This window comes from Pristiophorus japonicus, chromosome 14 (genome assembly GCF_044704955.1).
Source record: "Pristiophorus japonicus isolate sPriJap1 chromosome 14, sPriJap1.hap1, whole genome shotgun sequence".
NCBI lineage: Eukaryota > Metazoa > Chordata > Chondrichthyes > Pristiophoridae > Pristiophorus > Pristiophorus japonicus.
In genome coordinates, this window is record NC_091990.1 from 68,052,500 (window position 1) to 68,067,700 (window position 15,201).

At 46.4% G+C, this 15,201-nt stretch overlaps 1 protein-coding gene across 1 annotated transcript in view; it reads right to left on the reverse strand.

Moving 5' to 3' along the window:
- Positions 1 to 15,201, reverse strand: part of LOC139279602 (potassium voltage-gated channel subfamily KQT member 4-like) — a 624,511-nt gene that overhangs the window by 134,261 nt on the left and 475,049 nt on the right. The window contains exons 6-7 of the mRNA XM_070898720.1: positions 8,845 to 8,955; positions 7,359 to 7,454 (exon numbers count right to left, since the gene is read on the reverse strand). Of these exons, the coding sequence (XP_070754821.1) occupies positions 7,359 to 7,454; positions 8,845 to 8,955 (207 nt within the window). The remainder of the gene's footprint in view (positions 1 to 7,358; positions 7,455 to 8,844; positions 8,956 to 15,201) is intronic.

The window sequence follows — 15,201 nt, forward strand, 5'->3', positions numbered from 1 at the left end:
TAGAATGTGGGAGGCCAGCCAGGAGTGTGTTGGAGTAGTCAGGATAGAGGTAACAAAAGCACGGATGAGGGTTTCAGCAGCAGGTGAGCTGGGGCAGGTACGGAGAGGGGCGATGTTACAGAGGTGGACATAGGCGGTCTTAGTTATGCCGCGGATATGTGGTCGGAAGTTTATTTCAGGGTCAAATATGACACCAAGGTTGCGAACAGTCTGGTTCACCCTCAGACAGATGTTAGGGAGAGGGATGGAGTCGGTGGCTAGGGAATGCAGTTTGTGGCAGGGACCAAAGACAATGGCTTTGGTCTTCCCAATATTCAATTGGAGAAAATTTCTGCTCATCCAGAACTGGATGTCGGACAAGCAGTCTGACAATTTAGAGACCGTGGAAGGGTCGAGTGAAGTGGTGGAGAGGTAGAGCTGGGTGCCGTCAGCGTACATGTGGAAACTGACTCCGTGTTTTCGGATGATATCGTCAAGGGGCCACATATAGATGAGAAATAGGAGGGGCCAAGGATAGATCCTTGGAGGACACCAGAGGTAACGATGCAGGAGCGGGATGAGAAGCCATTGCTGGAGATTTTCTGGCTACGATCAGATAGATAAGAACCAGGTGAGTGCGGTCCCACCCAGCTGGACAATAGGGGAGGCGTTGGAGGAGGATGGAGTGGTCAACCGTGTCAAAGGCTGTAGACAGGTCCAGAAGGACGAGGAGGGATAGTTTACCTTTGTCACAGTCACAAAGGATGTCATTTGTGACTTTAATGAGAGCCGTTTCGGTACTGTTAAATCAGACAGTGCCGCCTTAATGCAATAGAACTGGGGGCGGATTTTCATCTTTGGAGCAATTATGGTGTATTTTTGGCAGGTCTGCATGCCGAAATCCAGCGAATTTCCTGGGGTCAGAGTGTGATCAGAATTTGGACAGACACCAGAATTGTTTATGCCGCTGGCGAGAGGGAAATTGATGCGTTGCCTTGCCGCGTTGTGGCATGGCCAGCAATGCTGGCTGACGGGTGTAAAATGTTTTTTTTTAATTAAATTTTTACAAATTCCTTCTTTACTAATGCAATTGATTGGTCTTTAACTAAAATGTAACCCTCCTCCCCCCTCTCAGTCCAGCAACGTATGTACCTGCATATGTTGCTCCCAGTATTGCTAAGGTGCCATTAACAGGAAATACATTGTATGATACACCCATCCTCTTCTGGGCAGATGTATCCCAAGCCTGACATCACTTCCAGCAGGAAATGCGGGAAGTGGCAGCAGGAAGCAGGTCCTCCCCCACTGCCGAGGTTACGCCAGTTCACCGGTGTAACTGAGGAGCAATTTCAGTCCCCAATGTTGTTTTGTTCTATTGTGGAGTTTAGTTGTATGTCGAACCTGATTTTGTCCTCACCTGATGTGCAAAGAAATGCTTTCCAGTAGGGTCAATGCATAGAAATCTGAAGAGGGAATCCTGTCCCAATCGTGCTGTTTCTACAACTGCCCTAATTGTTGAAATCAGTTAAATCAGAACAGACCAGGGATATTTTTCTGGTCCATATTGCTTGGTATCATAACATCTGGCATACTTACCAACCAAACTATTGGGAAGTTATAGGCTCAATGCTATGGCAGGATTGCACTAATTCCTAATTATATTGTGGAAACTATAATCTAAATAGAGATGATGAGTGTGAGGTCATCTATCTCACAACATACTTTACTGTAACAATGGTGTGGAGGGGTGGATATATGAACCAACATACAATAAAGGATTGGAAAAGGCCATATGGTCCAACTAGCCTGCCCCATTCGGACATGCTGCCCACATTCTCTGTCAATTCCCCACCTCGGCCGCTGCCAAAACATGCAAAGAGGAAAAAACTTGCAGCCAGTTTAAGAACTACTGCTGGGAAATTCTTCTCCGATCGCCGAAAGCAGTGAGGCAAGATCCAGAAGACTGCATTAACTCGACCTTATAATGACCCCATCCTATAAGTGGAGATGTCCTTGACTCCCAGGAACTTTTCCAGTTCCCTTCTCAAGAGCTGCGGTGAATCTATACTGACTGCATGTGCTGGTAAACTATTCCAAGGGTCGATGACTCTCCATGAAAATAAATACTTCCTGGCATCGAACATGTAACTCTTTGTTTTCATATTTTGTACTCCCGCCCTAGTTCTCCCATTCCTATCGAACTCAAACAACCTATCCAGTCAGGCTCAATCTATTTCCTTCATCATTTTAAAACCTCAATCATATTACCTCAAAGATTATGCAAGTCCAATGAAAAAAGATCCAGTTACCTGAGCCTGACATGGATTGAGAACTGGTTGTCAGACAGGAAGCAAAGAGTAGGAGTAAATGGGGACTTTTCAGAATGGCAGGCAGTGACTAGTGGGGTACTGCAAGGTTCTGTGCTGGGGCCCCAGCTGTTTACACTGTACATTAATGATTTAGACGAGGGGATTAAATGTAGTATCTCCAAATTTGCGGATGACACTAAGTTGGGTGGCAGTGTGAGCTGCAAGGAGGATTCTATGAGGCTGCAGAGCGACTTGGATAGGTTAGGTGAGTGGGCAAATGCATGGCAGATGAAGTATAATGTGGATAAATGTGAGGTTATCCACTTTGGTGGTAAAAACAGAGAGACAGACTATTATCTGAATGGTGACAGATTAGGAAAAGGGGAGGTGCAAAGAGACCTGGGTGTCATGGTACATCAGTCATTGAAGGTTGGCATGCAGGTACAGCAGGCGGTTAAGAAAGCAAATGGCAGGTTGGCCTTCATAGCGAGGGGATTTGAGTACAAGGGCAGGGAGGTGTTGGTACAATTGTACAGGGCCTTGGTGAGGCCACACCTGGAGTATTGTGTACAGTTTTGGTCTCCTAACCTGAGGAAGGACATTCTTGCTATTGAGGGAGTGCAGCGAAGGTTCACCAGACTGATTCCCGGGATGACGGGACTGACCTATCAAGAAAGACTGGATCAACTGGGCTTGTATTCACTGGAGTTCAGAAGAATGGGAGGGGACCTCATAGAAACGTTTAAAATTCTGACGGGGTTAGACAGGTTAGATGCAGGAAGAATGTTCCCAATGTTGGGGAAGTCCAGAACCAGGGGACACAGTCTAAGGATAAGGGATAAGCCATTTAGGACCGAGATGAGGAGGAATTTCTTCACCCAGAGAGGGTGAACCTGTGGAATTCTCTACCACAGAAAGTTGTTGAGGCCAATTCACTAAATATATTCAAAAAGGAGTTAGATGAAGTCCTTACTACTAGGGGAATCAAGGGGTATGGTGAGAAAGCAGGAATGGGGTACTGAAGTTGCATGTTCAGCCATGAACTCATTGAATGGCGGTGCAGGCTAGAAGGGCCGAATGGCCTACTCCTGCACCTATTTTCTATGTTTCTATGAGCCTAGTCTAATAACCAAGGGCCCTAAGATCAGATATCATTCTGGCCACCCTCCTTTCTCCAGGGTCTAACTAACGCAAGTCAGAGAATGAAAATACGACACAGTACTCTAAATGCGGCCTTTTCTAAGCTAAGTATCATATTTCTAGTTTTATGTTGAAATGCCTTAGATATACACCTCACACCCGATTCAGTTTCATGACATTGCTTGCAGACCTTCAATACCTTTAAAACCATCATCCAAATCACTGATACAATTGGTGAAGAGCCATTGTCCCAGTCACACAGTCCCAGTCACACAGTCCCATCACAGTCTCAGTCACACAGTCCCAGTCGCACAGTCCCATCACAGTCCCAGTCACACAGTTCCAGTCGCACAGTCCCATCACAGTCCCAATCACACAATCCCCACACAGTCCCATCACAGTCCCAGTCACACAGTCCCATCACAGTCCCAGTCACACAGTCCCATCACAGTCCCAGTCGCACAGTCCCATCAGGCTGGCCTCTTATTTATTTTTATTAAAACGAAGAGAAAAGTAAAAATGTTTCACAAAGCTTTATGGGGTAGCGTGCATTGTGATTTGCAAACATTGCTGTTGAACTTTAGTAAAGAGGCTAGCCCGCTGAGAAGAAAACCATCGCAAGTTGGCAACTGTGCCCTTTCACTACCCGTCAGGTACCTAAGGTGAGAACAGTTTGCAGCACAGTTGCCATGGTTACAATGTCAACCTGTACAACTTTCTTGATGAATGGTATGTTGTGCATCCGAGACGTCGCAGCAGGGATGTCAAACAGGCTATGTGCGAGCACGGGTGGGGCTGGTCGCAGACAGACACATGCAATAATGCAAGTGAAATAGAGCACTTGCTAAACTGAATCACTGACATGAATAAAAGGATATTTCAGTATCTCGCTAACTCTGCTACATGAATCGATAGGTGCTGGAGATTTGCACAAAATGGATTATCAGGGTTAAGTTCAGCTGGCAATGAGTCAGCTGCGATCTGACTCGGGCCAAGCCATGGTGGTGCTGAGCGTCAATTTATCAGCTCTCACTGTCACAGAGTGAGGGCAAATTCAGGCTCCTCGCAACTTCTCTTATTTGTCCAAATACTGCACTACAAAGATGGGGACAGATCTTCCATCACTATATCTGCACTATCAAAATCAAGTGTTATCTCATAGAGTTGACGAGGGATCTCCAAACCCTTGGATCCCTGCCCTCCCTGTTTAACATATTAAAGGGATTCAATAGGGTAGATACAGAGAAGCAGTTTCTTCTGATCAGGGGACATAATCTTAAAATTAGAGCTAGGCCGTTTAGGAGGAAAATCAGGAAGCACTTTTTCCTACATCAGGTAGTTTAAATCTGGAACTCTCCTCCCCAAATGGCTGTGGATGCTGAGACAATTGGAGCTTTCCAGACTAAGATAGATTTTAGCTTAGGTATGAATGGATGTGGAGCTAAGGCAGGTATATGGAGTTGAATGCAGATCAGCCGTGGTCTAATTGAATGATGCAGCAAGCTCGAGGAGCTGAACGGCCTCCTCCTGTTCCCAATGGTTCTATTTTCCCTCAGTCTCCCTTTCCTCCTATTCTACAGGCTTTTAAATGTGAAGCTTTGTGCCATTACTGTGATAGAGATCTTGGCCCTTCACTTCAGGATCTCAAAAATGAAAAAAAGATTGCAGCTACACAAGCTTTGCCAGTTTTAGCTGGCAAGATCCAGCTTCTCTTAAAGGGTGATGCTTCAACTTTTGCATACTTGTTCTTTAGAAACTATCTGGATGCCACCTGAATCAGATCCCTGTGGTTATGTGCCCAGATCTGATACACGGTCCCATTGAATAAGGCAGCAGATACTTCGGGACCGTACTGGTTGTCACACAGGTCAGCCAAAATCTTTCCTGCAATGGGGAAACTTCAGCAACAACACTGAAAAAAATCCTGTGTAGAGACTGTTCCACAACAGTGTGTTGCGTGTTTGGAATTCTTAATGTGATTATACAGCTGATATTGCCACGGAGATGAACTTTAAGCATAAAGCTTGTATGTGACTGGCAAGCTTCATGCTGTTGTGACCTTTTAGCAAAAAGCAGGAAACTATAGACCAGTTAGCCTAACATCTATGGTTGGGAAAATGTTGGAGACCATTATTAAAGAAGCAGTAGCAGGACATTTGGAAAAGCAAAATTCGGTCAGGCAGAGTCAGCATGGATTTATGAAGGGGAAGTCACGTTTGACAAATTTGCTGGAGTTCTTTGAGGATGTAACAAACATGGTGGATAAAGGGGAACCAGTGGATGTAGTGAATTTAAACTTCCAGAAGGCATTTAACAAGGTGCCACATAAAAGGTTACTGCACAAGATAAAAGTTCACGGGGTTGGGGGTAATATATTAGCATGGATAGAGGATTGGTTAACTAATAGAAAACAGAGAGTCGGGATAAATGGTTCATTCTCTGGTTGCCAACCAGTAACGAGTTGGGGTGCTGCAGGGATCAATGCTGGGACCCCAACTATTTACAATCTATATTAACGATTTGCAAGAATGGACTGAATGTAACATAACCAAGCTTGCTGAGGATACAAAGATGGGAGGAAAAACAATATGTGAGGAGGACACAAAAAATCTGCAAAAGAACATAGGCTAAGTGAGTGGGCAAAAATTTGGCAGATGGAGTACAATGTTGGAAAGTGTGAGGTCATGCACTTTGGCAGAAAAAATCAAAGAGCAAGTTATTATTTAAATGGAGAAAATTTGCAAAGTGCCGCAGTACAGCGGGACCTGGGGATACTTGTGCATGAAACACAAAAGGATAGTATGTCGGTACAGCAAGTGATCAGGAAGGCCAATGGAATCTTGGACTTTATTACAAAGGGGATGGAGTATAATAGCAGGGAAGTCTTGCTACAGCTATACAGGGTATTGGTGAGGCAACACCTGGAATACTGTGTGCAGTTTTGGGTTCCATATTTACGAAAGGATATACTTGCTTTGGAGGCAGTTCAGAGAAGGTTCACGAGGTTGATTCCAGAGATGAGGGGGTTGACTTATGAGGAAAGGTTGAGTAGGTTGGGCCTCTACTCATTGGAATTCAGAAAAATGAGAGGTGATCTTAACGAAATGTATAAGATTATGAGGGGGCTTAACAAGGTGGATGCCGAGAGGATGTTTCCACTGATGGGGGAGACTAGAACCAGAGGACATGATCTTAGAATAAGGGGCCGCCCATTTAAAACTGAAATGAGGAGAAATTTCCTCTCTCAGAGGATTGTAAATCTGTGGAATTTGCTGCCTCAGAGAGCTGTGGAAGCTGGGACATTGAATAAATCTAAGACAGAAATAGTCAGTTTTTTAAACGATAAGGGGATAAGGGGTTATGGGGAACGGGCGGGGAAGTGGAGCTGAGTCCATGATCAGATCAGCCATGATCTTATTGAATGGCGGAGCAGGCTCGAGGGGCTGTATGGCCTACTCCTGTTCCTATTTCTTATGTTCCTATATTTTTATTTAAGCTGATCATACATGCTATCTAACTGAAAATCAAATCAGTCAGCTATTTCTATTTTCAGAAAGCATTTCCTTATAGTCAGTCTTGATCCTATTCTTCAACTCCCATCTCTCCTCCACTACAACTGCTTCCCATCCCAACCCGCTCCCTCTTCCTGTCACATTGCAATTATTCTTCTTCAGCTGTAAAGGATTCCAGGAGTAGTGTGGGGCTCAGCAGGCTGAAAGAGCTTTCTTTATTCCTCCTGCCAGCCTCCCCGTGTCTCTCACTGCAGTGAAAAACACCCCCGAAATTCTGCTCAAAGCCATTCTCCAGCTCTGTGCCTTGGGCAGCACAGCATGCCGGCAGTGGGGTACCAGTTAAACGGTATGTAGTGAGAGTAACCTTCAGCCATGTGGTGTCAGGCGATGCTGACAGAGTGCCGAATTCTACACTCACCTGAATGAGATTTGCAGCAGGGGTTCTCCTTTTCTCAAAGTGTTTCTGGCGATGTTGTTCCTGAACTTTGAGAGCAAACCCTGAACCCAGAATTCCCTGTAAGCAACACACCTCAGTCAGTTACCATTTGGAGACCAGCAATGGTCTAAATTGTACGTTGTCAGTATTTTCAGTGGCAGGATAAGAAAATATCGGAACCAGATTCTTAAAGCATTGCTTTTTCCTTGGGACGTTCTATCCTCCTTTCCTGAAGTTGCTAACCCTTACTGAAAGTGGCTCCACAAGGGCCAGCATCCCTCCAATACCTTGTCCAACTGGCCACACTTCACATGTGAGCTTAGACAGCGAGTGGTGACAGGCTATTTGGCCATGGGGGCAGCAGAAACAAATGCAAACTTGTCCTTACCTGATGTGCACTGGATAGTAAGCAATAACAGAATCCCTGGCTGATTTTTCCCCTCCCTAGTCTCGGACGCTGAGGCCAATTGGAGCATCTCTGCCACTGCCAATGCCTCAGCTGAGATCAACAAACTCCGGAGCAACCTGCATTAGCAGCACATGGGCAGCTCGTTTAGCCAATGAGTCATCGGAGCACATTAATCTGGCCAATTAGAAGCAATGAGAAAAAGGTAAAAGTCAAACATGTTGGAAAAGTAATGTTTTTGTGGATGTTTGTGCAGATTTGGGTCTGAGATAGATTGAACTCACAGCCCACCACTAGGTGGCTCTACTTGTGTAGCTTTTAACAACCAGCATGACAAGCCGGCAGCACATCAGCACGTCCTGTTGCTGCTTCTCAGCTGAGAAATGCTGTGGCACGTCGTGTTTTAAAGCTAATTGGGAGAGTTGTGTACTGAACACTCAAGCCCACTGGGTCTTGGTTTCAGACAACTCCAAACTCATTTCAAGTCGGAGAAGGAGAAGATGCTCATCCTGTTTGTCTAGGCCAGATTTTAAGTCTGGGTCCCAGAGATGGCTGCATAGTGTTCCAGCTGCAACAGAAGCAGACGCGACATACGGAAAAACCTTTTTACACGGCGAGTTGTTATGATCTAGAATACACTGCCTGAAAGGCCGGTGGAAGCAGATGCAATAATAACTTTCAAAGGGAATTGGATACATATTTTAAAAACATTTACTGGGCCGTGGGGAAAGAGGGGGAGTGGGACTAATTGGATCGCTTCTTCACAGAGCACGATGGGCCGAATGGCCTCCTTTGTTGGTGTATCATTCTATGATTCTAACTCCCTTCACCAGCTAGTCTTCCAAACCCGTTCAAGTAGGATCCCAACAGCCAGCACACAAAGGGGATTTCAGGGGCGTTCGAGTCCTGCCATGTTTGAACAATGCCCACGGAAACCAGAGCTGGGAACTGAAAGCGTTTAACTTCTCAACTGAAAATGCACAGTAGCCAGTTGATTTTAACTGAGGCAATGATTCTTAACTTCATTCTAAGCCGTTTCTAGCAGCTATCCCATATACTTACAGCTGGTAGAGCAAAGAAGGAGACTCCCAGTAGTGCAAATCCTGCCGCCAGCATTCGGCCAAGCCACGTCTGTGGTGTTTTATCACCATAGCCGATTGTTGTCAGTGTAACCTGTAAAATTAAAGATATTTTTAAATTGACTTTTATACCCAGTTTGACTCATTCTAAATTCATATTGTGTCAAGCAGTATTTCTTATCGAATCCCTTATTAGAGAAATGGACTGAGCAGGTCTGGGGAGGGGTATGTAATTGGTCAGATAGACACTAGCACCCACTGTTCTATGGCCCAGCACAGACAGCTTCTCCCAACTGGAAACAGTCTGAACCAACGAGAGATGGACAATGTCACGGGACGGTGGCATTGCAGCTCGACAGCACAGAAATAAAACACACCACAACGGAAAGCCAAACAAACGCTGCAGCAAGGTGTGGGGTAACTCACGGTATGTTGCTCAGGATTGGATGTACTGAGCACTGAGCAGCCAATCAGAACAAACTTCAATTCATGTTGCTGAATCTAACCTCGTTAATCAGCACATAACGGGAGTGTGAATGGAGGGAGTAAGGGAAAACTGAGATAATGGGAGTGTGAATGGAGGGAGTAAGGGAAAACTGAGATAATGGGAGTGTGAATGGAGGGAGTAAGGGAAAACTGAGATAATGGGAGTGTGAATGGAGGGAGTAAGGGAAAACTGAGATAATGGGAGTGCGGATGGAGGGAGTAAGGGAAAACTGAGATAATGGGAGTGCAGATGGAGAAGTAAGGAATACGAAAGCCTTCTTCACACAAGGCCCTGCAATTCAGTGTGGACTGTCTGTGGGAACGGAAAATAGCTTCTATGCTCAGAGGTAATAAATAGGGGCATATTCCTCGTCCCCTTTGTGCTCCCATATATGTGTGGGAGGTAAACAATTTGCTCCCAGAAAGGTCTGCAAACGGTAGTGTCTGATTGAAGGAAAATGCTAAGATAAACAATGGCCACTAAATATCTGACACTGCTATATAGCACAACTGTCAATGACTTTATGCTGCTGTATATAGGGCATGTGCTCATTATCTTAGATTGATAGAAATGCCTATCCAAGGGCATTACAAGTGACAGCACATTTGCCCGAGTAGTTTCCCAGAAGAGTATTGTTATCCTGAATTAAACCAATACTTTATTGGAAATGAAGCATAAAAGAGAGGCCATTAGGATGCTTCAGAAATTTTACAACAGGCGAGAAGAGCCAGACATTCAAACAACCAGCTAACAAAGATTGTTTATTTACTATTACGACGCCTGCATCTGCGCACATACAGAGGCTGAACTCCAGGACATAGTCGATGTATTTACTGAGGCGTACGAAAGCATGGGCCTTACGCTAAACATCCGTAAGACAAAGGTCCTCCACCAGCCTGTCCTCGCCGCACAGCACTGCCCCCCAGTCATCAAGATTCACAGCGTGGCCCTGGACAACGTGGACCATTTCCCTTATCTCGGGAGCCTCCTATCAACAAGAGCAGACATTGACGACGAGATCCAACACCGCCTCCAGTGCGCCAGTGAAGCCTTCGGCCGCCTGAGGAAAAGAGTGTTTGAAGACCAGGCCCTCAAATCTGCCACCAAGCTCATGGTCTACAGAGCTGTAGTAATACCCGCCCTCCTGTATGGCTCAGAGACATGGACCATGTACAGTAGACACCTCAAGTCCCTGGAGAAATACCATCAATGATGTCTCCGCAAGATCCTACAAATCCCCTGGGAGGGCAGACGCACCAACATTAGGGTCCTCGATCAGGCCAACATCCCCAGCATTGAAGCACTGACCACACTTGATCAGCTCCGCTGGGCAGGCCACATTGTCCACATGCCAGACACGAGACTCCCAAAGCAAGCGCTCTACTCGGAACTACTTTAAGGCAAACAAGCCAAAGGTGGGCAGCGGAAACGTTACAAGGACACTCTCAAAGCCTCCCTTATAAAGTACAATATCCCCACTGACACCTGGGAGTCCCTGGCCAAAGACCGCCCTAAGTGAAAGAAGTGCATCCAGGAGGGCGTTGAGCACCTCGAGTATCGTCGCCGAGAACATGCAGAAATCAAGCGCAGGCAGCGGAAGGAGCGAGCGGCAAACCAGTCCCACCCACCCTTTACTTCAACCATTGTCTGTCCCACCTGTGACAGGGACTGTGGTTCTCGTATTGGACTGTTCAGTCACCTAAGAACTCATGCTAAGAGTGGAAGCAAGTCTTCCTCGATTCCGAGGGACTGCCTATGATGATGATGATGCATAGATAGCAATCACTACATTCTGTATATGTACTGTAAGTACAACAATAATATTTGTACCATGTATTGTCAGTCCATATATGCTATGTGCCATCAGTATATATTATTCAGGCGCACCTGAAAAGGAGGTTCCAACCTAGAGAAGCTTCAACGCAGCATTACATACATGCTGAACAGTGGATGCAGCATGCTATAGACAAAGCTAGGCGATCCCACAATCAACGGATCAGATCAAAGCTCTGCAGTCCTGTCACATCCAGTTGTGAATGGTGGTAGATAATTAAACAACTAAGAGGGAGACTCCATGAACATCCCTATCCTCAATGATGGTGGATCCCAGCACGCGTACAAAAGACAAGGCTGAAGCGTTCACAACCATCTTTACTTGAAGTAGCAAGTTGAGAATCCTTCTTGGCTTCCTCCTGAAGTTCTCATTATTACAGATTATTTCAGAATTTCAACCAATTCTTTACATTGAAAACTGATGCCTGTGTCTCAGGTTGATGTAAAAGATCCCATGGCACTATTCAAAGAGGAGCAGAGGAATTCTCCACCGTGTCCTGGCCAATATTTATCCCTCCAACAAAACTAAAAACAGATGATATGGCCATGGACTGTTTGGACAGAATGGCCTGTTTCGTGCTGTATATTCAATGTAATTATCTCATTGCTGTTTGTGGGACCTTACTAAGTGCAAATTGGCTGCAACAGTGATTACACTTCAAAAAGTAGTTAATTGGCTGTAAAGTGCTTTGGGGCATACGGAGGTTGTGAAAGGTTCTGTATAAATGTAAGTCTTTGGGCTAGAAATTCATGTACTCACTGCCACTCCGTAGCGCCATGAAATGGCGATAAAATGGCGGTTGTCGCACTTTCGCCACCTGGTGGTGGGTCCCATGGCGGTCGCCATATTCCTCGTCCCCTTTCGCTGCCGGTAACTGGCAGCACCCTGCAAAACAATGGCCAAGCGGTGATGTCATTCGGCGTTCAATGCCGACTTAACGTCACCAACGTGAACTTTGATCCTAGCGCTGAACTCAGCACCGGGTCCTGAGCACGCCAGCTAAGCAGGCTGCTCGAGGCGATGTCTGCAGCTCTTAAAGGGAGCTGCAGACAATACACACATCATTCAGGTAAGTTTGAATTTAAGGGTTTAGACTGTTTTTTTTCATTGTATTGAAGTGGTGCCTTGCTGCAATAGATGTGAAAAGTTTTTTTAAAGTGTGTAGGGAGTGCTGCTGGAAGCTTGCAAGAGCTCGGATGGTAACTGAAGGCCTTTGAGAAAACAGAACATGCTGCAAATACTCAGCAGGTCAGGCAACATTCGTGGAGATAAAAACTGAGTTCACGTCTCAGGTCGACATGCTGCCTGACCAACTGAGTATTTCCAGCATTATATGCTGTCATTTCACATTTATAGCATCCGCTTGCAGAGGAAAGAGGAAAATGCAGAAGAGGAAATCGCAGAAGAGGAGGAAGCCGAAGAGGAGGAGTCAGACGGAAGGATGCATCCCAGACAGCCCCTTTGTGGTCGGGATATCCGGGATGGAATTATCTGTCTGCGGTCCCACTGGCTGGGCAGGCTGCATTTCTTGGGTGTGAAATGAGGAAGGCACAAGAGTGGAGTCATGCTGACGGGAGGGCGGGAAAGCAAGAGGTGTATGCCAGAAGGAGGATAACGTACGAGGATACCAGCATCTTGTGTCCTTTCAGCCCCACCGCTGGCCAAGGGCTCAGCCATGCCCCTGCCAAGAATGGCCTGCACCGTCTCTTCCAAGCGAGTGAGGTGCGACTAGGAATGGGAGATGTGCCTCGTGATTGATGCAGATTGTTGGTAGGTAAATGACTGGATGTTGTACATTGAGCAGTGTGTGAGGCTAGTGGTACAGTTGGTAGGAGACGCCTTTTGAAGATGCATTCATTGACCCTGACCAGTGGTCTGAGGTCATGGAGCTTCTTTGGGCACTGGAGCCGGGTGGTGGGGCTGACACTGCTGGCAGTGACAGCCTCGATGATGTGGTCCCACATCGTTCTTTCTGGAGGGCCTCCTGGCCCCTGTGGGTAGAGGGCTGCTCTTGCAGTATTGGCCCCTGCACAAAGCTGGAGTGCTGTGTGCGAGACCCTGAGTGCCCCTTCCCTGGATCGCTGAGCCGTTTGTGTTGGTGCTCAGATAGTTTCCCATTTGTTGAGGTTAGGAAGGTAATTCAGCTTTAACAGCTGAATATTCACATTTGGAATTTTTAAATATTGAATATTTCTGAAAAGGCAGAAAAGGCTGAAAAATGTGTTGATTCACTGTATCTGATTTTATTGGTTCAATGTGCATGGCCCCTTTAATTCTCACACCTCTTCATTTCCCACAATTCCCTGTGAGCGCCACAGCTTCGCTCACAGAAACTGTGGGAAGCTGCAATGCTGGACCTGGACAGGAACTTTGTCCCGGATCCCTCCAGCAACGCCACCAGGACTGCGTTGTATGGAAGGTGGGCGCTGTGTTACCCATCTCCGTGCCCCCAGACCAATCTCACTTGGTTAGAGTTGCGGCCATTTCCAATTGCCATTAACTGCAGTTGCTGGTGACATAGGCAACATTGCTGGCTGACACAAACTTTTCTCCTTTAATTCGATTCACTCCCCATGATATCGAGAAGTGGCTGAGTGCACTGGATACAACAAAGGCTATGGGCCCCGATAACATCCCGGCTATCGTGCTGAAGACTTGTGCTCCAGAACTAGCCGCACCTCTAGCCAAGCTGTTCCAGTACAGCTACAACACTGGCATCTACCTGACAATTTGGAAAACTGCCCAGGTATGTCCTGTCCACAAAAAGCAGGACAAATCCAATCCAGCCAATTACCGCCCCATCAGTCTACTCTCAATCATTAGCAAAATGATGGAAGATATCATCGACAGTGCTATCAAGCGACACTTACTCATCAATAACCTGCTCACCGATGCCCAGATTGGGTTCTGCCAGGACCACTTGGCTCCAGACCTCGTTGCAGCCTTGGTCCAAACATGGACAAAAGAGCTGAATTCCAGAGGTGAGGTGAGAGTGACTGCCCTCGACATTAAGGCAGCATTTGACCGAGTGTGGTATCAAGGAGCCTGAGTAAAACTGAAGTCAATGGGAATGAGAGGGAAAACTTTCCACTGACTGGAGTCATACCCAGCACAAAGAAAGATGATTGTGGTGGTTGGAGGTCAATCATCACTGTCCCTGTGGGAGTCCGTTGTTCAATGTCCTATATCTGCTCTTCTGGGTGCCAGAGTCCACACGGAAGTGTTGGTCGCTAAGCATTGGATTGAGATGGATCGTTGTTCTGCAATGTAAAATGGTGGTGAGTTTGAAAAGCAGTCCCTGCTTCTATACTGTGTCCACTGACAGGTCCACGAGCACTACACAGTCTAGAGCTGGCGTGGGAAACCTGTTTCGATGTGCGTTGTTAAAGTTACCACTTGGTCGCAGCAGTTACGGCCACTCCGGAAGCCCGCTTGCTCCTTTGGGATGGTTGGCTCAATGATGGGGGCTAGTCTCTGGAGTAGTAGCCTCTCTAGCACTTTATAACAAGTGCAAAGTAAGGAGATCGGGTGGTAACTGGAGGCTTCACAAGCATTCTTCCCCTTCTTCAGGAGGGCAATTATTTTCGCCTCTGTTATATATGTGGACTTGTAATAACTCTGTACAGCCACTAGAGGGCTCATCACCTGGAGTCCCAAGGGATCCTATAATCCCTTGGGAGCACAGGTATTTAAGGAGGCTTCACAGATTGGAGAGGCACTCTGGAGACCTGCAATAAAAGACTAAGGTAACACTTTACTTTGAGCTCACAGTGTTCAGTCTGACTCTTTCTCCATACACAACAACTGGCGACAAGTTACAGATAGTGAACCCAAAGATGCAGAGAACAGTGGGTATCCTGGAGAAATTCTCGGAGGGAGATGATTGCGAAACTTTTGTGGAGCGACTCGACCAATACTTCGTGGCCAATGAGCTAGATGGAGAAGAGAGCGCTGCCAAATGAAGGGCGATCCTCCTCACATTCTGTGGGCACCAACGGATGGCCTCATGAAGAATCTGC